At 59.5% G+C, this 24,267-nt stretch overlaps 1 protein-coding gene across 21 annotated transcripts in view; it reads right to left on the reverse strand.

Moving 5' to 3' along the window:
- The window catches only part of PLEC (plectin), a 235,977-nt gene that overhangs the window by 64,609 nt on the left and 147,101 nt on the right, over positions 1–24,267 (reverse strand). For 7 of the 21 annotated variants that reach the window (XM_044294595.1, XM_044294599.1, XM_044294591.1 and 4 more), the window contains 4 exons: positions 15,480–15,541; positions 4,735–4,749; positions 821–910; positions 71–106 (listed from right to left, as the gene is read on the reverse strand). In XM_044294595.1, coding sequence (XP_044150530.1) covers positions 71–106; positions 821–910; positions 4,735–4,749; positions 15,480–15,541 — 203 coding nt within the window. Of the gene's footprint in view, positions 1–70; positions 107–820; positions 911–4,734; positions 4,750–15,479; positions 15,542–18,216; positions 18,442–24,267 lie in introns of those variants that run through there. The other 14 variants (XM_044294596.1, XM_044294602.1, XM_044294592.1 and 11 more) reach the window with 6 other exon arrangements.

Genomic DNA, 24,267 nt, shown 5'->3' on the forward strand with positions numbered 1-24,267 from the left:
AGCCAATGGCAGACCAGCATGCAACTTTACCATCATGCTAGGTGCAAACATGGCGCCCTCCGGCACTCACCAGCCGCAAGTTCCGGATAACGTCCCGCTCCCTCGGCTACCCAGCAACAGCAGTGCAAGAAGGGGGCAAGGGGCACAGGGCAAAGGTCAAGGCAGAGTCCGGCAAAGGAGAAACAGAGGGAGAGAGAAAGGCGAAGGATTTATCCGAGCAGAAGTGTTAATGGGTTAAAGACAGGGCGGGGGGGCGATGGGGGAGGGGCGGTGGACACACCTGGACCGGGGGGGCGTCACCACTGCAGCTTTCTGGTGCCGTCTTTGCTGACAGTCTGTTTACAATGTATCAGTCTGCAGACCATTGTCTAGACTGGATGCAATTGTAACAAACCCTCAGCCGGACTGGCTCAGGCAGGTTTTCAGTCTCTGAATGTAAATGTTTTGATTCACTGACAGCAAACAGAGATGTGTAATTGAAAGTCTATTAGAAAGTTGCAGAACAGTGGTGAAGCGTCATTGACACAGGACTGCACCGGCCCTTTAAGCCACTAGAACATGTGCCCTTACCCAGTGGATGGAGCAGCGGCTGTACTGGGATTACTGGGAGTATTACCGCAGGTGTCACCTGGGCAGATAATCCACTATAATGTGGGGTGCTGACCTTATATCCTCCCCCCCCCCCCCCGCCAATAATTGGGGCAAGAGACAGAGGCTGAGGGCGAGAGACATTAGTAGTGAGAGACGCGGGGGGTCCGACGTGAGACCCCCAGGAGAGCGGAAGCTGCAATCCACAAGAACCCACCAGGGGGTCACTTACCAGGGTCTCCCCAGACAGAACTTCCAGGAGAGAGATAAGGTTGTGTCCATCTCGGAGGTCTTCATACAGATCATTCACGTGACGATGAGCCTGGAGACAAGGGAGACAACGGGGTTAATACAGTGACGACTGCGGGAGAAGGTGGAGGAGCGGCGGGCGGCTGCACGGTGGAGGAGTGGCGATAATGGAGGACTTGGCACTGACTCACTGTGGAGCAGCGTTTAACCTTTCATCTGGAATGTGGCAGTCACCTCGCCCTGTGCAATCCGTCAGAAGCAGCGTCCAGGATGCCCACACCTGATGAGAGTCACCACTGGGTCCCCCCGCAGCTCCGTGCCATACACTGGACCTGGGCCCCCCCCCGGCAGCTCCGTGCCATACACTGGACCTGGGCCCCCCCCGGCAGCTCCGTGCCATACACTGGACCTTGGGCCCCCCCCCCGCAGCTCCGTGCCATACACTGGACCTGGGGCCCCCCCCCGCAGCTCCGTGCCATACACTGGACCTGGGCCCCCCCCGGCAGCTCCGTGCCATACACTGGACCTGGGGCCCCCCCGGCAGCTCCGTGCCATACACTGGACCTGGGGCCCCCCCCCGCAGCTCCGTGCCATACACTGGACCTGGGGGCCCCCCCCCCCCGCAGCTCCGTTCCATACACTGGACCTGGGCCCCCTCCGCAGCTCCGTGCCATACACTGGACCTGGGCCCCCCCCGCAGCTCCGTGCCATACACTGGACCTGGGCCCCCTCCGCAGCTCCGTGCCATACACTGGACCTGGGGCCCCCCCCCGCAGCTCCGTGCCATACACTGGACCTGGGGCCCCCCCCCGCAGCTCCGTGCCATACACTGGACCTGGGCCCCCCCCGGCAGCTCCGTGCCATACACTGGACCTGGGCCCCCCCCGGCAGCTCCGTGCCATACACTGGACCTGGGCCCCCTCCGCAGCTCCGTGCCATACACTGGACCTGGGCCCCCTCCGCAGCTCCGTGCCATACACTGGACCTGGGCCCCCTCCGCAGCTCCGTGCCATACACTGGACCTGGGCCCCCTCCGCAGCTCCGTGCCATACACTGGACCTGGGCCCCCTCCGCAGCTCCGTGCCATACACTGGACCTGGGCCCCCTCCGCAGCTCCGTGCCATACACTGGACCTGGGCCCCCTCCGCAGCTCCGTGCCATACACTGGACCTGGGCCCCCCCCGCAGCTCCGTGCCATACACTGGACCTGGGCCCCCCCGCAGCTCCGTGCTATACACTGGACCTGGGCCCCCCCGCAGCTCCGTGCTATACACTGGACCTGGACCCCCGCAGAGCTGTGCTATACACTGGACCTGGGCCCCCCCGCAGCTCCGTGCTATCCACTGGACCTGGGCCCCCCCGCAGCTCCGTGCTATCCACTGGACCTGGGCCCCCCCGCAGCTCCGTGCTATCCACTGGACCTGGGCCCCCCCGCAGCTCCGTGCTATCCACTGGACCTGGGCCCCCCCGCAGCTCCGTGCTATACACTGGACCTGGGCCCCCCCGCAGCTCCGTGCTATACACTGGACCTGGGCCCCCCCGCAGCTCCGTGCTATACACTTGACCTGGGCCCCCCCGCAGCTCCGTGCTATACACTAGACCTGGGCCCCCCCGCAGCTCCGTGCTATACACTAGACCTGGACCCCCGCAGCTCCGTGCTATCCACTGGACCTGGGCCCCCCCGCAGCTCCGTGCTATCCACTGGACCTGGGCCCCCCCGCAGCTCCGTGCTATCCACTGGACCTGGGCCCCCCCGCAGCTCCGTGCTATCCACTGGACCTGGGCCCCCCCGCAGCTCCGTGCTATCCACTGGACCTGGGCCCCCCCGCAGCTCCGTGCTATCCACTGGACCTGGGCCCCCCCGCAGCTCCGTGCTATACACTGGACCTGGGCCCCCCCGCAGCTCCGTGCTATACACTGGACCTGGGCCCCCCCGCAGCTCCGTGCTATACACTAGACCTGGACCCCCCGCAGCTCCGTGCTATACACTGGACCTGGGCCCCCCCGCAGCTCCGTGCTATACACTAGACCTGGACCCCCCCCCCCCCAGAGCTGTGCTATCCACTGGACCTGGGCCCCCCCGCAGCTCCGTGCTATCCACTGGACCTGGGCCCCCCCGCAGCTCCGTGCTATACACTGGACCTGGGCCCCCCCCGCAGCTCCGTGCTATACACTGGACCTGGGCCCCCCCGCAGCTCCGTGCTATACACTGGACCTGGGCCCCCCCGCAGCTCCGTGCTATACACTAGACCTGGACCCCCCCGCAGCTCCGTGCTATACACTGGACCTGGGCCCCCCCCGCAGCTCCGTGCTATACACTAGACCTGGACCCCCCCCCCCCCCCGCAGAGCTGTGCTATCCACTGGACCTGGGCCCCCCCGCAGCTCCGTGCTATCCACTGGACCTGGGCCCCCCCGCAGCTCCGTGCTATACACTGGACCTGGGCCCCCCCGCAGCTCCGTGCTATCCACTGGACCTGGGCCCCCCCGCAGCTCCGTGCTATCCACTGGACCTGGGCCCCCCCGCAGCTCCGTGCTATCCACTGGACCTGGGCCCCCCCGCAGCTCCGTGCTATCCACTGGACCTGGGCCCCCCCGCAGCTCCGTGCTATCCACTGGACCTGGGCCCCCCCGCAGCTCCGTGCTATCCACTGGACCTGGGCCCCCCCGCAGCTCCGTGCTATCCACTGGACCTGGGCCCCCCCGCAGCTCCGTGCTATCCACTGGACCTGGGCCCCCCCGCAGCTCCGTGCTATACACTGGACCTGGGCCCCCCCGCAGCTCCGTGCTATACACTGGACCTGGGCCCCCCCGCAGCTCCGTGCTATACACTGGACCTGGGCCCCCCCGCAGCTCCGTGCTATACACTGGACCTGGGCCCCCCCGCAGCTCCGTGCTATACACTGGACCTGGGCCCCCCCGCAGCTCCGTGCTATACACTAGACCTGGACCCCCCCCCCCCCCGCAGAGCTGTGCTATACACTGGACCTGGGCCCCCCTGCAGCTCCGTGCTATCCACTGGACCTGGGCCCCCCCGCAGCTCCGTGCTATCCACTGGACCTGGGCCCCCCCGCAGCTCCGTGCTATACACTGGACCTGGGCCCCCCCGCAGCTCCGTGCTATACACTGGACCTGGGCCCCCCCGCAGCTCCGTGCTATACACTGGACCTGGGCCCCCCTGCAGCTCCGTGCTATACACTGGACCTGGGCCCCCGCAGTTCTGCAGGGAATACTCCCAACCTGTGTGGCAGGACGCTCACGCTTGGCAGAGAACGGGCAGATTTTCCTGGCACTGGACGGCACTCTATATAAAGGGGCCAATGTATTCCGAAGTCAGCAGCACGTATGGAACATTGAGCCCACAGCTCCGGCAGGCGCCACCGTGCTGACCAATCTGCTTCATCTGCAGGACACAGCGCGGCCGCTGCGCAGGCCTGTGCAGAAGACACCTTCTTAGTAAACAGAAACCACTCAGATTAGAAGAAGCTGCAGGCACCTGGACCATACATCATACACAATCCATACAATATGGCTGCGCCCCGGGCGTTCCCGAAGATGACAGCGCCATTGTGTGAGGACAGCTGTCAGCAGCTCAGCAATAATACAGGGGAGCGGGCTCATCGGACTATGATCTCATGATGGCAGCATGCAGCGAGACCAAACATGGCAAACAGAACATGCCAACCTCCGTCACACGCCATGCAGCGATGGACACCCACAATACTCAGGGATGTGGAAGTAGTACTGACACCCCGGGATGAGGAGAAGCCGCAGCTCCAGGTCAGACTCGATGGCACAGACCTCACCACAGTCTCGCTGCCCTCAGGGTCGGTGGTTAATATGGTAGAAGCCATGCACACCAGGTCACTGTGATCAGCAGGTGGAAGGAAGAACCTACCTCTCCTCTCCAGTGCTGCAGAGTCGGCAGGAGGGGAGCGAGGCGACAGAGCAGAAAACATGGAGGACAGGACAAGAACAGGAAGAAGAGAAAAGGCAGGAATTAAGAAATAGACCAACTCAAGGTTCCTTAACAAGATCCCAAGACCCTTCACTGATCGATCCGCAGGAACATCATGGACCTGCAGAAGGACACATCCTGTACCTATAGAAAACCACTGACCAACCTAATGAACATCAATGAGCACCTGGGGAAGCTGCACAACATATGAGACCCCCAAGTGACCAACAGAACATCTGTGCAGACCATAAAGAACCGATAGAACATCAGAGACCCCAAAGTGACCAATGGAACATCTGCGAAGACCATAAAGAACCTTTAGAATATCATACCACCAAGTAACCAATGGAACATCTGTGAAGACCATAATGGACCTATAGCACATCAGATACCCTCAGGTGACCAACGGAACATCCCTGAAGACCATAAAGTACCTATAGAATATCAGAGACCCCAAAGTGAACAATGGAACATCTGTGAAGACCATAATGGACCTATAGAATATCAGAGTCCACCAAGTAACCAATGGAACATCTATGATGACCATAATGGACCTATAGTATCAGTGACCCTACATTGCGTTTACAGAACCTCATGGACCTCAGCTGTACATCAACAAAACACTAGACACGCCGAGATGGACCACTAGGAGAACAACACAGGACATCTGTGGCCACATTATGGACCTGATCGTCAAACATGACATCATAAACCTACAGAACATTAGAGACCGTCCCGATTAGCATCACAAACCCCATCAACTCTACAAAATATCACAGATTGCTGATCATGGCAATGTCCCCATGAAAGGTCTGCAGCACCTGAGTTTGATCACACAGCAGACCTGTCATACTCTCCTGGCCACAGATCTCTGGACTACAGGACCAGTAGTCAGCAGGGAGCCCAGGCCACGGGTAGCATGGCCGGGACTGATAAACACCTTATCAGGATGGACCTTGTTTTCTCATTCAGTCACTAATTGTCAGCACTGACTCCAGATTGTCCACAAACCGAGCGCCAAGAGGACAATAAACTAATAAAATCCCAAGAATGGAAGCACATAGCATTCCAACCTTTATGGCGGAGACCCAACCTGCCCTCATAATAACCACACCTCATCACCAGGGTCAGGGGAAGGCGGGGGAGTGTACAGGAGCGGGCCCTATGTGTCAGGGGAAGGCGGGGGAGTGTACAGGAGCGGGCCCTATGTGTCAGGGGAAGGCGGGGGAGTGTACAGGAGCGGGCCCTATGTACCAGGGCAGAGGCCAGGGGGAGCGGGCCCTACGTACCAGGGCAGAGGCCAGGGGGAGCGGGCCCTACGTACCAGGGCAGAGGCCAGGGGGAGCGGGCCCTACGTACCAGGACAGAGGCCAGGGGGAGCGGGCCCTACGTACCAGGACAGAGGCCAGGGGGAGAGGGCCCTACGTACCAGGACAGAGGCCAGGGGGAGCGGGCCCTATGTACCAGGACAGAGGCCAGGGGGAGCGGGCCCTATGTACCAGGACAGAGGCCAGGGGGAGCGGGCCCTATGTACCAGGACAGAGGCCAGGGGGAGCGGGCCCTATATACCAGGACAGAGGCCAGGGGGAGCGGGCCCTATATACCAGGACAGAGGCCAGGGGGAGCGGGCCCTATATACCAGGACAGAGGCCAGGGGGAGCGGGCCCTATATACCAGGACAGAGGCCAGGGGGAGCGGGCCCTATATACCAGGACAGAGGCCAGGGGGAGCGGGCCCTATATACCAGGACAGAGGGCAGGGGGAGCGGGCCCTATATACCAGGACAGAGGGCAGGGGGAGCGGGCCCTATATACCAGGACAGAGGGCAGGGGGAGCGGGCCCTATATACCAGGACAGAGGCCAGGGGGGGCTGGCCCTATATACCAGGACAGAGGGCAGGGGGGGCGGGCCCTATATACCAGGACAGAGGGCAGGGGGGCGGGCCCTATATACCAGGACAGAGGGCAGGGGGAGCGGGCCCTATATACCAGGACAGAGGGCAGGGGGAGCGGACCCTATATACCAGTACAGAGGGCAGGGGGGGCGGGCCCTATATACCAGGACAGAGGCCAGGGGGAGCGGGCCCTATATACCAGGACAGAGGGCAGGGGGAGCGGGCCCTATATACCAGGACAGAGGCCAGGGGGAGCGGGCCCTATGTACCAGGACAGAGGCCAGGGGGAGCGGGCCCTATGTACCAGGACAGAGGCCAGGGGGAGCGGGCCCTATGTACCAGGACAGAGGGCAGGGGGAGCGGGCCCTATATACCAGGACAGAGGGCAGGGGGAGCGGACCCTATATACCAGGACAGAGGCCAGGGGGAGCGGGCCCTATATACCAGGACAGAGGCCAGGGGGAGCGGGCCCTATATACCAGGACAGAGGGCAGGGGGAGCGGGCCCTACATACCAGGACAGAGGGCAGGGGGAGCGGGCCCTACATACCAGGACAGAGGGCAGGGGGAGCGGACCCTACATACCAGTACAGAGGCCAGGGGGAGCGGACCCTATATACCAGGACAGAGGCCAGGGGGAGCGGGCCCTATATACCAGGACAGAGGGCAGGGGGAGCGGGCCCTATATACCAGGACAGAGGGCAGGGGGAGCGGGCCCTATATACCAGGACAGAGGCCAGGGGGAGCGGACCCTATATACCAGGACAGAGGCCAGGGGGAGCGGACCCTATATACCAGGACAGAGGCCAGGGGGAGCGGACCCTAAATACCAGGACAGAGGCCAGGGGGAGCGGACCCTATATACCAGGACAGAGGGCAGGGGGAGCGGGCCCTATATACCAGGACAGAGGGCAGGGGGAGCGGGCCCTATATACCAGGACAGAGGGCAGGGGGAGCGGGCCCTATATACCAGGACAGAGGGCAGGGGGAGCGGGCCCTATATACCAGGACAGAGGGCAGGGGGAGCGGACCCTATATACCAGGACAGAGGGCAGGGGGAGCGGGCCCTATATACCAGGACAGAGGGCAGGGGGAGCGGACCCTATATACCAGGACAGAGGGCAGGGGGGGAGCGGGCCCTATATACCAGGACAGAGGGCAGGGGGGGAGCGGGCCCTATATACCAGGACAGAGGGCAGGGGGGAGCGGGCCCTATATACCAGGACAGAGGGCAGGGGGGAGCGGGCCCTATATACCAGGACAGAGGGCAGGGGGGAGCGGGCCCTATATACCAGGACAGAGGGCAAGAGGGCAGGGGGAGCGGACCCTATATACCAGGACAGAGGGCAGGGGGAGCGGACCCTATATACCAGGACAGAGGCCAGGGGGAGCGGACCCTATATACCAGGACAGAGGCCAGGGGGAGCGGATCCTATATACCAGGACAGAGGCCAGGGGGAGCGGACCCTATATACCAGGACAGAGGCCAGGGGGAGCGGACCCTATATACCAGGACAGAGGCCAGGGGGAGCGGACCCTATATACCAGGACAGAGGGCAGGGGGAGCGGACCCTATATACCAGGACAGAGGGCCCTATATACCAGTACAGAGGGCCCTATATACCAGTACAGAGGGCCCTATATACCAGTACAGAGGGCAGGGGGAGCGGACCCTATATACCAGTATGGGGAGTTCCATTACCAGTATAGAGGACGGAAGTGGATCTACCAGTATGGGGAGTTCCATTACCAGTATAGAGGACGGAAGTGGATCTACCAGTATGGGGAGTTCCATTACCAGTATAGAGGACGGAAGTGGATCTACCAGTATGGGGAGTTCCATTACCAGTATAGAGGACGGAAGTGGATCTACCAGTATGGGGGATGCCATCTTTCAGGGAGGGGATCCGCCATGTCCCTCTTGATGAATGGCTTCCTTGTCTTCTCGCCCCGTCCATAATAAGATGTGAGAAATCCGCCGCCGTCACATGTGCGTCCTCCCTGCTAGAAGAATGGGCTCCTTGTATCATGGAGGACGAGGTGTCCTGAGGGTCCCGGGCGGCACAGACCCACCCAGCGCCAGAATAACGGAGGCGCGGTGACCGCTGACATTTTATTCATTAGTGGGAAGACAACAATGGTGCATAACGAGGAGGCACCAGGTACAGGAGCCCTCCCGCTCCGTACAGAGGACCACACAGCCGCAGACCACGGGGACATCCCCCAACAAGGTCGCAAAACGGCTGCCACCGCAAGCTTATGCCCAGGAGAGGGGGGGGCGGGGGACTACACTCAGGAAGAAGGCGCCATGCCCAGGAGAGGGGGGGGCGGGGGACTACACTCAGGAAGAAGGCGCCATGCCCAGGAGAGGGGGGGGGCGGGGGACTACACTCAGGAAGAAGGCGCCATGCCCAGGAGAGGGGGGGGGCGGGGGACTACACTCAGGAAGAAGGCGCCATGCCCAGGAGAGGGGGGGGCGGGGGACTACACTCAGGAAGAAGGCGCCATGCCCAGGAGAGGGGGGGGCGGGGGACTACACTCAGGAAGAAGGCGCCATGCCCAGGAGAGGGGGGGGCGGGGGACTACACTCAGGAAGAAGGCGCCATGCCCAGGAGAGGGGGGGGCGGGGGACTACACTCAGGAAGAAGGCGCCATGCCCAGGAGAGGGGGGGGGGGCGGGGGACTACACTCAGGAAGAAGGCGCCATGCCCAGGAGAGGGGGGGGGGGCGGGGGACTACACTCAGGAAGAAGGCGCCATGCCCAGGAGAGGGGGGGGCGGGGGACTACACTCAGGAAGAAGGCGCCATGCCCAGGAGAGGGGGGACTACACTCAGGAAGAAGGCGCCATGCCCAGGAGAGGGGGGACTACACTCAGGAAGAAGGCGCCATGCCCAGGAGAGGGGGGACTACACTCAGGAAGAAGGCGCCATGCCCAGGAGAGGGGGGACTACACTCAGGAAGAAGGCGCCATGCCCAGGAGAGGGGGGACTACACTCAGGAAGAAGGCGCCATGCCCAGGAGAGGGGGGACTACACTCAGGAAGAAGGCGCCATGCCCTGGAGAGGGGGGACTACACTCAGGAAGAAGGCGCCATGCCCAGGAGAGGGGGGGGGGGCGGGGGACTACACTCAGGAAGAAGGCGCCATGCCAGGAGAGGGGGGACTACACTCAGGAAGAAGGCGCCATGCCCAGGAGAGGGGGGACTACACTCAGGAAGAAGGCGCCATGCCCAGGAGAGGGGGGACTACACTCAGGAAGAAGGCGCCATGCCCAGGAGAGGGGGGACTACACTCAGGAAGAAGGCGCCATGCCCAGGAGAGGGGGGACTACACTCAGGAAGAAGGCGCCATGCCCAGGAGAGGGGGGACTACACTCAGGAAGAAGGCGCCATGCCCAGGAGAGGGGGGACTACACTCAGGAAGAAGGCGCCATGCCCAGGAGAGGGGGGACTACACTCAGGAAGAAGGCGCCATGCCCAGGAGAGGGGGGACTACACTCAGGAAGAAGGCGCCATGCCCAGGAGAGGGGGGACTACACTCAGGAAGAAGGCGCCATGCCCAGGAGAGGGGGGACTACACTCAGGAAGAAGGCGCCATGCCCAGGAGAGGGGGGACTACACTCAGGAAGAAGGCGCCATGCCCAGGAGAGGGGGGACTACACTCAGGAAGAAGGCGCCATGCCCTGGAGAGGGGGGGGGGGGCGGGTTTTCAAACTTTTCATGCCTGTAAACCAGTTGTGATGTCACAGGGGGTTCCATTAACCCCATCACCGCCAGCCCTCACGATGCCTCCATTTACAGTCCAGGTTGTGACTAGGAGAGAACAATTCCATAATCCAGCACTGGGGATGGTGTCCGTCAGGTAGCTGCCAGGCTGCGGGGCTCGGCGGCAGCTGCCAGGCTGCGGGGCTCGGCGGCTTCCTTCTCTGATAATCACCTCTTCTGGGAAGTTCTGGGGCAGAGATCCAAACAGAAGGCCGGGAGCTGCTGGCGGCTTCCCACAGCGATTCTAGGCCGGGAGCCGAGACAGCGAGAGGCGGGGGCCTGACAACTCCCAGACAGCGGGGGGCGACAACAAGACGTCTGACAACTCCCAGACAGCGGGGGGCGACAACAAGACGTCTGACAACTCGCAGAGAGGGGGACAAAGGACGTCTGACAACTCGCAGACAGCGGGGGGCGACAACAAGACGTCTGACAACTCGCAGACAGCGGGGGGCGACAACAAGACGTCTGACAACTCGCAGACAGCGGGGGGCGACAACAAGACGTCTGACAACTCGCAGACAGCGGGGGGCGCGACACAACAAGCGGCTGACAACTCGCAGACAGCGGGGGCGCGACAACAACACTGCTGACAACTCACAGACAGCGGGGGCGCGACAACAACACTGCTGACAACTCACAGACAGCGGGGGCGCGACAACAACACTGCTGACAACTCACAGACAGCGGGGGGCGCGACAAACAACACTGCTGACAACTCACAGACAGCGGGGGGGCGCGACAACAACACTGCTGACAACTCACAGACAGGCGGGGGGGCGACAACAACACTGCTGACAACTCACAGACAGCGGGGGGGCGACAACAACACTGCTGACAACTCACAGACAGCGGGGGCGCGACAACAACACTGCTGAAAACTCACAGACAGCGGGGGCGCGACAACAACACTGGCTGAACACCTCACAGACAGCGGGGGCCGCGACAACAACACTGCTGACAACTCACAGACAGCGGGGGGCGCGACAACAACACTGCTGACAACTCACAGACAGCGGGGGCGCGACACAACACTGCTGACAACTCACAGACAGCGGGGGGGCGACAACAACACTGCTGACAACTCACAGACAGCGGGGGGCGACAACAACACTGCTGACAACTCACAGACAGCGAGGGGGCGACACAACACTGCTGACAACTCACAGACAGCGGGGGGCGCGACAACAACACTGCTGACAACTCACAGACAGCGGGGGCGCGACAACAACACTGCTGACAACTCACAGACAGCGGGGGGGCGACAACAACACTGCTGACACTCACAGACAGCGGGGGCTGCGACAACACAACTGCTGACAACTCACAGACATCGGGGGCGCGACAACACTGCTGACAACTCACAGACAGCGGGGGGGGGGGGGGAGGGGGCAACAACACTGCTGACAACTCACAGACAGCGGGGGGGCGACAACACACTGCTGACAACTCACAGACAGCGGGGGCGCGACAACAACACTGCTGACAACTCACAGACAGCGGGGGGGGGGAGGGGGGCAACAACACTGCTGACAACTCACAGACAGCGGGGGGGCGACAACAACACTGCTGACAACTCACAGACAGCGGGGGCGCGACAACAACACTGCTGACAACTCACAGACAGCGGGGGCGCGACAACAACACTGCTGACAACTCACAGACAGCGGGGGGGGGGAGGGGGCAACAACACTGCTGACAACTCACAGACAGCGGGGGGGGCGACAACAACACTGCTGACAACTCACAGACATCGGGGGCGCGACAACAACACTGCTGACAACTCACAGACAGCGGGGGGGCGACAACAACACTGCTGACAACTCACAGACAGCGGGGGCGCGACAACAACACTGCTGACAAACTCACAGACAGGGGGGGGCGCGACAACAACACTGCTGACAACTCACAGACAGCGGGGGCGCGACAACAACACTGCTGACAACTCACAGACAGAGGGGGGGCTTGGACAACAACACTGCTGACAACTCACAGACAGCGGGGGGGGGGAGGGGGCAACAACACTGCTGACAACTCACAGACAGCGGGGGGGCGACAACAACACTGTTGACAACTCACAGACAGCGGGGGGCGCGACAACAACACTGCTGACAACTCACAGACAGCGGGGGCGACAACAACATGTCTGACAACTCGCAGACAGCGGGGCGCGACAACAACACTGCTGACAACTCACAGACAGGGGGGGGGGGGGGGCGGGCGACAACACTGCTGACAACTCACAGACAGCGGGGGGGGGGGGGCGACAACACTGCTGACAACTCACAGACAGCGGGGGGCGCGACAACAACACTGCTGACAACTCACAGACAGCGGGGGCGCGACAACAACACTGCTGACAACTCACAGACAGCGGGGGCGCGACAACAACACTGCTGACAACTCACAGACAGCGGGGGGGCGACAACAACACTGCTGACAACTCACAGACAGCGGGGGGGCGACAACAACACTGCTGACAACTCACAGACAGCGGGGGGGTGCGACAACAACACTGCTGACAACTCACAGACAGCGGGGGCGCGACAACAACACTGCTGACAAACTCACAGACAGCGGGGGGGGGGGAGGGGGCAACAACACTGCTGACAACTCACAGACAGCGGGGGGGCGACAACAACACTGCTGACACATCACAGACAGCGGGGCGCGACAACAACACTGCTGACAACTCACAGACAGCGGGGGGGGGGGAGGGGGCAACAACACTGCTGACAACTCACAGACAGCGGGGGGTGCGACAACAACACTGCTGACAACTCACAGACAGCGGGGCGCGACAACAACACTGCTGACAACTCACAGACAGGGGGGGGGGGGGGGGCGGGCGACAACACTGCTGACAACTCACAGACAGCGGGGGGGTGGGGGGCGACAACACTGCTGACAACTCACAGACAGCGGGGGCGCGACAACAACACTGCTGACAACTCACAGACAGCGGTGGCGCGACAACAACACTGCTGACAACTCACAGACAGCGGGGGCGCGACAACAACACTGCTGACAACTCACAGACAGCGGGGGGGCGACAACAACACTGCTGACAACTCACAGACAGCGGGGGGGGCGACAACAACACTGCTGACAACTCACAGACAGCGGGGGCGCGACAACAACACTGCTGACAACTCACAGACAGCGGGGGCGCGACAACACTGCTGACAACTCACAGACAGCGGGGGGGGGGAGGGGGCAACAACACTGCTGACAACTCACAGACAGCGGGGGGGCGACAACAACACTGCTGACAACTCACAGACAGCGGGGGCGCGACAACAACACTGCTGACAACTCACAGACAGCGGGGGGGGGGAGGGGGCAACAACACTGCTGACAACTCACAGACAGCGGGGGGGCGACAACAACACTGCTGACAACTCACAGACAGCGGGGGCGCGACAACAACACTGCTGACAACTCACAGACAGCGGGGGCGCGACAACAACACTGCTGACAACTCACAGACAGCGGGGGGGGGGAGGGGGCAACAACACTGCTGACAACTCACAGACAGCGGGGGGGGCGACAACAACACTGCTGACAACTCACAGACAGCGGGGGCGCGACAACAACACTGCTGACAACTCACAGACAGCGGGGGGGCGACAACAACACTGCTGACAACTCACAGACAGCGGGGGCGCGACAACAACACTGCTGACAACTCACAGACAGGGGGGGCGCGACAACAACACTGCTGACAACTCACAGACAGCGGGGCGCGACAACAACACTGCTGACAACTCACAGACAGAGGGGGGGCTTGGACAACAACACTGCTGACAACTCACAGACAGCGGGGGGGGGGGAGGGGGCAACAACACTGCTGACAACTCACAGACAGCGGGGGGGCGACAACAACACTGTTGACAACTCACAGACAGCGGGGGCGCGACAACAACACTGCTGACAACTCACAGACAGCGGGGGGCGACAACAACATGTCTGACAACTCGCAGACAGCGGGGCGCGACAACAACACTGCTGACAACTCACAGACAGGGGGGGGGGGGGGGGGCGGGCGACAACACTGCTGACAACTCACAGACAGCGGGGGGGGGGGGGGGCGACAACACTGCTGACAACTCACAGACAGCGGGGGCGCGACAACAACACTGCTGACAACTCACAGACAGCGGGGGCGCGACAACAACACTGCTGACAACTCACAGACAGCGGGGGCGATGAAAACGTTCCTGCCACCGACTGAACAGCTCATAAAACATGGAGGAGACCTACGCGACCACCACAGCAAGAAATAGTGTCTGGTTTTAGCCCTGGTCACCTCTGTGCTGCAGAGCTGACAATCTGGAAACAGAGCACTGCGTGGTGGTTTCCATGGTAACAGACAGTAACAATCATAGCAACAAACAGCGCTGACTCAGGGGCTGCTGGCGGGACCCCCGACGGGCGGCAGGAAGCAGCGACCACAAAACTTCCGCACTGTGACAATCAGAGAATAAGAGGAGTCCAGTCACTAACCCGAGGGGCACACCCCAACATTATGTGTGTACTGTGGAGGAGACACCGCAGAGCATCTCCTGGCTCCTCCGGATGGTACAGTGGCGACTGATGATCCAGAAGGCCCTACTGATGCTGGACTAAAGGACTTTTACTGGGGAAACTAGGTCTCAGGAAGCCGCTGAGGAGGCCAACGGTGTATCAAGGAGCCTCCACCTTCTGTTGGAGCGCACTGGTTCTAGGCGCGTGTACAGGCGGAGCGCACTGGTTCTAGGCGCGTGTACAGGCGGAGCGCACTGGTTCTAGGCGCGTGTACAGGCGGAGCGCACTGGTTCTAGGCGCGTGTACAGGCGGAGCGCACTGGTTCTAGGCGCGTGTACAGGCGGAGCGCACTGGTTCTAGGCGCGTGTACAGGCGGAGCGCACTGGTTCTAGGCGCGTGTACAGGCGGAGCGCACTGGTTCTAGGCGCGTGTACAGGCGGAGCGCACTGGTTCTAGGCACGTGTACAGGCGGAGCGCACTGGTTGTAGTGACTGTACTCACCTTTATAAGATGCTTGTTCACCCATTTGGTAAAGGTCTTCTTCTGCACCCGATCCCGTTCATCTGTGAGAGAGAAGACAACAGGTTATAGCGAGCGGCCGACCCCCTCCCTGCACTGCACCCCGAAATACACTGCATGCACGATAACACCCCAATAACAGGCAGTCGGACCCTGTACACAGGCATAGTACCCCAATAACAGGCAGTAGGTCCCTGTACACAGGTATAGTACCCCAATAACAGGCGGTAGGTCCCTGTACACAGGTATAGTACCCCAATATCAGGCAGTAGGACCCTGTACACAGGTATAGTACCCCAATAACAGGCGGTAGGACCCTGTACACAGGTATAGTACCCCAATACCAGGCAGTAGGACCCTGTACACAGGTATAGTACCCCAATACCAGGCGGTAGGACCCTGTACACAGGTATAGTACCCCAATACCAGGCAGTAGGACCCTGTACACAGGTATAGTACCCCAATAACAGGCGGTAGGTCCCTGTACACAGGTATAGTACCGCAATACCAGGCAGTAGGACCCTGTACACAGGTATAGTGCCCCAATAACAGGCAGTAGGTCCCTGTACACAGGTATAGTACCCCAATATCAGGCAGTAGGACCCTGTACACAGGTATAGTACCCCAATATCAGGCAGTCGGACCCTGTACACAGGTATAGTGCCCCAATATCAGGCAGTAGGACCCTGTACACAGGTATAGTACCCCAATAACAGGCGGTAGGACCCTGTACACAGGTATAGTACCCCAATATCAGGCAGTAGGACCTTGTACACAGGTATAGTACCCCAATAACAGGCGGTAGGACCCTATACACAGGTATAGTACCCCAATATCAGGCAGTAGGACCTTGTACACAGGTATAGTACCCCAATAACAGGCGGGAGGACCCTGTACACAGGTATAGTACCCCAATAACAGGCGGTAGGTCCCTGTACACAGGTATAGTACCCCAATATCAGGCAGTAGGACCCTGTACACAGGTATAGTGCCCCAATATCAGGCAGTAGGACCCTGTACACAGGCATAGTACCCCAATACCAGGCAGTAGGACCCTGTACACAGGTATAGTACCCCAATAACAGGCGGTAGGTCCCTGTACACAGGCATAGTACCCCAACGACAGGCAGTAGGTCCCTGTACACAGGTATAGTACCCCAACATCAGGCAGTAGGACCCTGTACACAGGTATAGTACCCCAATATCAGGCGGTAGGTCCCTGTATACAGGTATAGTACCCCAATACCAGACAGAAGGACCCTGTACACAGGCATAGTACCGCAATACCAGGCAGTAGGACCCTGTACACAGGCATAGTACCGCAATACCAGGCAGTAGGACCCTGTACACAGGTATAGTACCCCAACATCAGGCAGTAGGACCCTGTACACAGGTATAGTACCCTAATACTAGGCAGTAGGACCCTGTACACAGGTACAGTACGCCAATATCAGGCAGTAGGACCCTGTACACAGGCATAGTACCCCAATAACAGGCAGTAGGACCCTGTACACAGGCATAGTACCCCAATACCAGGCAGTAGGACCCTGTACACAGGTATAGTACCCCAATAACAGGCGGTAGGTCCCTGTACACAGGCATAGTACCCCAACGACAGGCAGTAGGTCCCTGTACACAGGTATAGTACCCCAACATCAGGCAGTAGGACCCTGTACACAGGCATAGTACCCCAATATCAGGCAGTAGGACCCTGTACACAGGTATAGTACCCCAATATCAGGCGGTAGGTCCCTGTATACAGGTATAGTACCCCAATACCAGACAGAAGGACCCTGTACACAGGCATAGTACCGCAATACCAGGCAGTAGGACCCTGTACACAGGTATAGTACCCCAATATCAGGCGGTAGGTCCCTGTACACAGGCATAGTACCGCAATACCAGGCGGTAGGTCCCTGTACACAGGTATAGTTCCCCAATATCAGGCAGTAGGACCCTGTACACAGGTATAGTACCCCAATATCAGGCGGTAGGTCCCTGTATACAGGTATAGTACCCCAATACCAGACAGAAGGACCCTGTACACAGGCATAGTACCGCAATACCAGGCAGTAGGACCCTGTACACAGGTATAGTGCCCCAATAACAGGCGGGAGGACCCTGTACACAGGTATAGTACCCCAATACTAGGCAGTAGGACCCTGTACACAGGTATAGTACCCCAATAACAGGCGGTAGGTCCCTGTACACAGGTATAGTACCCCAATATCAGGCGGTAGGTCCCTGTACACAGGTATAGTACCCCAATAACAGGCAGTAGGACCCTGTACACAGGTATAGTGCCCCAATACCAGGCAGTAGGACCCTGTACACAGGTATAGTACCCCAATACCAGGCAGTAGGACCCTGTACACAGGTATAGTGCCCCAATACCAGGCAGTAGGACCCTGTACACAGGTATAGTACCCCAATACCAGGCAGTAGGACCCTGTACACAGGTATAGTACCCCAATAACAGGCAGTCGGACCCTGTACACAGGCATAGTACCCCAATAACAGGTGGTGGGACCCCATAGCGGGCACTCTGCCCGCAGAAGACTATCATCGCACTCAGCCCAGGATGGAAGGAGTTAACACACATCTGCCGCCACTACAGTCCGGCTCTGTAGTTCTGAGCTGCATCCCCAGCACAGGAGGGGTTAATGCGATACAAGGCCCCAGCCCACACCCCATCCACAGTGGCCCCAGCAGCAGGTACCTTTCTTGCCCTCTGTGGCCCTCAGCACCGCCAGGTATAGGTTATCTTCGGAGCTGGTTCTCTGGCGGAATGTGCTGTCCTGATTGGATGGCAGGGCGGCATTGCTGCGATACATGTGCTGGTCCATGGAGCTCACACTCTGTGCTGGCTCTTCCCGAGGTGCCTGATCTCCGCTCTGACTCTCAGCCTTCACCGCCCTCCTTCCCCTTCTCTCTCTACCCCCAGATTGGCCGCAGGCTAAGCAATTCCAAGCCTGCCCCGTCTGGTTCCTGCCCTGCCCCCTCAGTGCCCTCCCCTTTCCGAGGTGTGTCACTGACCCACTCAAGGTGTGCCCCACTGACACGCCCCACAGGATGCACGGCCTCCCTGCCCCCGCCTCAAGCCCAGGCTGCAGGATACACAGAGCACAGCGCGGGCTGCAAGCTACACAGAGCACAGCGCGGGCTGCGGCGTACACAGATCACAGCGCGGGCTGCAAGCTACACAGAGCACAGCGCGGGCTGCAAGCTACACAGAGCACAGCGCGGGCTGCAAGCTACACAGAGCACAGCGCGGGCTGCAAGCTACACAGAGCACAGCGCGGGCTGCAAGCTACACAGAGCACAGCGCGGGCTGCAAGCTACACAGAGCACAGCGCGGGCTGCAAGCTACACAGAGCACAGCGCGGGCTGCAAGCTACACAGAGCACAGCGCGGGCTGCAAGCTACACAGAGCACAGCGCGGGCTGCAAGCTACACAGAGCACAGCGCGGGCTGCAAGCTACACAGAGCACAGCGCGGGCTGCAAGCTACACAGAGCACAGCGCAGGCTGCAAGCTACACAGCGCAGGCTGCTGCGTACACAGAGCACAGCGCAGGCTGCGGCGTACACAGAGCACAGCGCAGGCTGCGGCGTACACAGATCACAGCGCAGGCTGCGGCGTACACAGATCACAGCGCAGGCTGCAAGCTACACAGAGCACAGCGCGGGCTGCAAGCTACACAGAGCACAGCGCGGGCTGCAAGCTACACAGAGCACAGCGCGGGCTGCAAGCTACACAGAGCACAGCGCGGGCTGCAAGCTACACAGAGCACAGCGCGGGCTGCAAGCTACACAGAGCACAGCGCGGGCTGCAAGCTACACAGAGCGGGCTGCAAGCTACACAGAGCACAGCCCGGGCTGCGGCCTACACAGAGCACAGCGCAGGCTGCGGCGTACACAGAGCACAGCGCAGGCTGCGGCGTACACAGAGCACAGCGCAGGCTGCGGCGTACACAGAGCACAGCGCAGGCTGCGGCGTACACAGAGCACAGCCCGGGCTGCAAGCTACACAGAGCACAGCCCGGGCTGCAAGCTACACAGAGCACAGCCCGGGCTGCAAGCTACACAGAGCACAGCCCGGGCTGCAAGCTACACAGAGCACAGCCCGGGCTGCAAGCTACACAGAGCACAGCCCGGGCTGCAAGCTACACAGAGCACAGCCCGGGCTGCAAGCTACACAGAGCACAGCCCGGGCTGCAAGCTACACAGAGCACAGCCCGGGCTGCAAGCTACACAGAGCACAGCCCGGGCTGCAAGCTACACAGAGCACAGCCCGGGCTGCAAGCTACACAGAGCACAGCCCGGGCTGCACGCTACACAGAGCACAGCCCGGCTGCAAGCTACACAGAGCACAGCCCGGGCTGCAAGCTACACAGAGCACAGCCCGGGCTGCAAGCTACACAGAGCACAGCCCGGGCTGCAAGCTACACAGAGCACAGCCCGGGCTGCAAGCTACACAGAGCACAGCCCGGGCTGCAAGCTACACAGAGCACAGCCCGGGCTGCAAGCTACACAGAGCACAGCGCAGGCTGCGGCGTACACAGATCACAGCGCAGGCTGCGGCGTACACAGACTTGTACTCCTATGATAGGTCCTATGTTTTTGTTTTGTTTTTTGAGGGGGGGGGGCCTTTCAGATGCTAAGTCCCTGTGTTACGGGGTCTCACACAGCGGGTGCCCAGGTGCAATGCTCTGCAGCACTCACATTCCTATGACTTGCTGTGACAGACCTGGCGGAATATTTCGCAGCTACACATTCCTGTAAACGGCGCTTCCCGCAGAGAAATTAACCCCTTCCAGCTTGTGCCCTGACCCCACCGCCCAGCACCGGAGCTGGTGCCAGTCTCGCCCCTCGTCATACTGGGACCAGACCACGCAGGGATGTGAGATTCTGCAGAGCCGTGTGAGGCGGCGCCGGGACACAATGCACAAACCGCTGCAGTGTGCGCGGCCATCACCGCGGAGGGTGCGAGACTCCTGAAGACGCGACAGTCCCTGACAAATTCGGGGACTGCATAAATATACACACCCCATTATATGATAGACTGCAAATAAGGAGAACTTCCTAGCAAGAGCTTCTGTGTTACTGAATAGAATACCAGAGCTACAGTGAAGACTGACACACACAGGGCAGTTTAGACACAGGTATTTTGCTGCGTTTTTTGGCGTTTTTCAGCCGGAGGAGCCGTGTGTGACTTGACCCTAACATAGTCTGACGTCCGTAATGGCCGACCCTGGAGGATACAAAGTAATAAGGTGCTCTTACCTGAAGGGTTAAAGGGGTATTCCGATTACTAGGGGTACAGCGCTCGGCTATCTCTGGACCCCCATAGAAATGAATGGAGCGGGGGTATGGGACCCCCGTATCCCGTGAATAGGGGATAACTTCTAACAACCGGAGTACCCCTTTAATACATCATCCTGGCAGATACAGGAGGCCCCAGGACGAGACCCCCAGGGGGTCAGGCATCAAAGACCAGCTATTTGACAGCCCCCACCCCGTCATTCCCTCGCGGCGAGGACCTAGGAAAAACACCCATGCAACAAACTGTTGTCCCACAGGCGTTCACGTCTCAAAATGGGGTCTTGTCAAATATTTTTTTTAAATTGGCAAACCGCAGAAAGTATATGACCCCCAATGTGTCATCCCGCCCCACCTAATAGGAGTCCCTGCCAAACCCTCCCCCTGTATGATTAACATCTGACCATTGCTCAACCACAGGACGTCACTGAGGGCTTCTCCACCAGCAGATTATAAGACGTGAGGAGATCGCAGAGCAATTACTAATCAGGGAGGCAACGATGGCCACCAATAAAGAGTACAGGTCACTACAGGTGAGGACTAGAAGGTCTGCTCCACCTCACTGTCCTCCTGGTGATCTCACCTCATACTATAGACAATACTACAGGTGAGGGCTAGAAGCGTCTGCTCCACCTCACCGTCCTCCTGGTGATCTCACCTCATACTATAGACAATACTACAGGTGAGGACTAGAAGGTCTGCTCCACCTCACCGTCCTCCTGGTGATCTCACCTCATACCATACACATTACTACAGGTGAGGACTAGAAGGTCTGCTCCACCTCACCGTCCTGGTGATCTCACCTCATACTATAGACCATACTACAGGTGAGGACTAGAAGTGTCTGCTCCACCTCACCGTCCTCCTGGTGATCTCACCTCATACTATAGACCATACTACAGGTGAGGACTAGAAGTGTCTGCTCCACCTCACCATCCTCCTGGAGACCTCACCACGTACTATACACATTACTACAGGTGAGGACTAGAAGTGTCTGCTCCACCTCACCGTCCTCCTGGTGATCTCACCTCATACTATAGACAGACAATACTACAGGTGAGGACTAGCCACCGTCCTTCTGGAGACCTCACCTCATACACATTACTACAGGTGAGGACTAGAAGGTCTGCTCCACCTCACCGTCCTCCTGGAGACCTCACCTCATACTATACACATCACTACAGGTGAGGACTAGAAGCCTGTGCTCCACCTCACCTCATACTATACACATTACTACAGGTGAGAACTGGAAGATCTGCTCCACCTCACCGTCCTCCTGGAGATCTCACCTCATACTATACACATTACTACAGGTGAGGACTAGAAGGTCTGCTCCACCTCACCATCCTCCTGGAGACCTCACCTCATACCATACACATTACTACAGGTGAGGGCTAGATGGGTCTACTCCACCTCACCGTCCTCCTGGAGACCTCACCTCATACTATACACATCACTACAGGTAAGGACTAGAAGGTCTGCTCCACCTCACCATCCTCCTGGAGACCTCACCTCATACCATACACATTACTACAGGTGAGGATCAGATGTGTCTGCTCCACCTCACCTCATACTATACACATTACTACAGGTGAGGACTAGATGTGTCTACTCCACCTCACCGTCCTCCTGGAGACCTCACCTCATACTAGAAACATTACTACAGGTGAGGACTAGAAGCATCTTCTCCACCTCACAGTCCTCCTGGAGACCTCACCTCATACACATTACTACAGGTGAGGACTAGAAGCGTCTGCTCCACCTCACCGTCCTCCTGGAGACCTCACCTCATACCATACACATTACTACAGGTGAGGACTAGAAGCGTCTGCTCCACCTCACCGTCCTCCTGGAGACCTCACCTCATACCATACACATTACTACAGGTGAGGACTAGAAGGTCTGCTCCACCTCACCGATCTCCTGGAGAATGGACTATGTCAGTGATGAAAGTGTGTGACATTTCGGGAGTGTCTGCAGTCTCTTCTTTGGGGTGCAGCTTGTATTAGTCACCCACATTCCTGTGTGACCTACAGAGTGTAAGCTCTTCTGAACGCTTTGAGGCTCCTGAGTACATGGAGTAACCAGTGGGGTCAGAAGCTGCAGAGCACAAGTAGACTGTATGAGGGGGCATGGTGCAGACCCCAGGTCCTCAGCCCGGCCATGTGTGGAGCCGGGGCCTGCAGTCTGGGATATAGCAGGGATACTGCCGGAGTCGGCTGTTTGTTTTCTAGGTGTGAGCGGTCGGGAACCGGATGAGACTTCTGCACTGTAGACAATAAGACTATAACCCCCCTCCTCCTCCAGACAAGTAATATCCTTATCTCCATATCTGAAGAACAATGGGACTGCCCTTCCCCCCTCCCCTCCCAATCCATGAGCAGGCAAGGTTTAATTATCTCCCGACTATTGATGATGATGTTTGTCCTGACACTCCAGGTACTGGAACAGGGGGTCACATTCCTGACCGGGCAATCACTGGTATCTGAGGACAGGGAGGGGAAATACCGGAGCCATGGCTCATATGTCCACCTGGCAGACAGCTCCACCCGCCTGGAGAGGAGGCAGCGGACGTGCCCGCTCTGCCAGCCCAGGGCGCTGTTTATTCATTCAGGTGCAAGGCGCCAACATATACCGCAGCGCTGTGCGGGGACGGTCACAGACAGGATCCTGCCCACAGCATTCATACCTCTGCCCCACATACTGGAAAGGGCACTGTCTAAGAACTGTACCAACCTGCGGCAGCAGAGGGTGCTGTCTATGAACTGTACCCCCCGTGGCAGCACTCTAGGAACTGTACCCCCCTGTGGCAGCAGAGGGCGCTGTCTAGGAACTGTACCCCCCTGTGGCAGCAGAGGGCTCTGTCTATGAACTGTACCCCCCCCTGTGGCAGCACTCTAGGAACTGTACCCCCCCGTGGCAGCACTCTAGGAACTGTACCCCCCCGTGGCAGCACTCTAGGAACTGTACCCCCCCCGTGGCAGCAGAGGGCGCTGTCTAGGAACTGTACCCCCCTGTGGCAGCAGAGGGCTCTGTCTAGGAACTGTACCACCCCTGTGGCAGCACTCTAGGAACTGTACCCCCTGTGGCAGCACTCTAGGAACTGTACCCCCCTGTGGCAGCACTCTAGGAACTGTACCCCCCTGTGGCAGCACTCTAGGAACTGTACCCCCCTGTGGCAGCACTCTAGGAACTGTACCCCCCTGTGGCAGCACTCTAGGAACTGTACCCCCCTGTGGCAGCACGCGAGGAACTGTACCCCCCTGTGGCAGCACTCTAGGAACTGTACCCCCCTGTGGCAGCACTCTAGGAACTGTACCCCCCTGTGGCAGCAGAGAGCGCTGTCTAGGAACTCCACCCTCCTGTGGCAGCACTCTAGGAACTGTATCCCCCTGTGGCAGCACTCTAGGAACTGTATCCCCCTGTGGCAGCAGAGGGCGCTCTCTAGGA

This window comes from Bufo gargarizans, chromosome 5, assembly GCF_014858855.1.
Source record: "Bufo gargarizans isolate SCDJY-AF-19 chromosome 5, ASM1485885v1, whole genome shotgun sequence".
Lineage (NCBI taxonomy): Eukaryota > Metazoa > Chordata > Amphibia > Anura > Bufonidae > Bufo > Bufo gargarizans.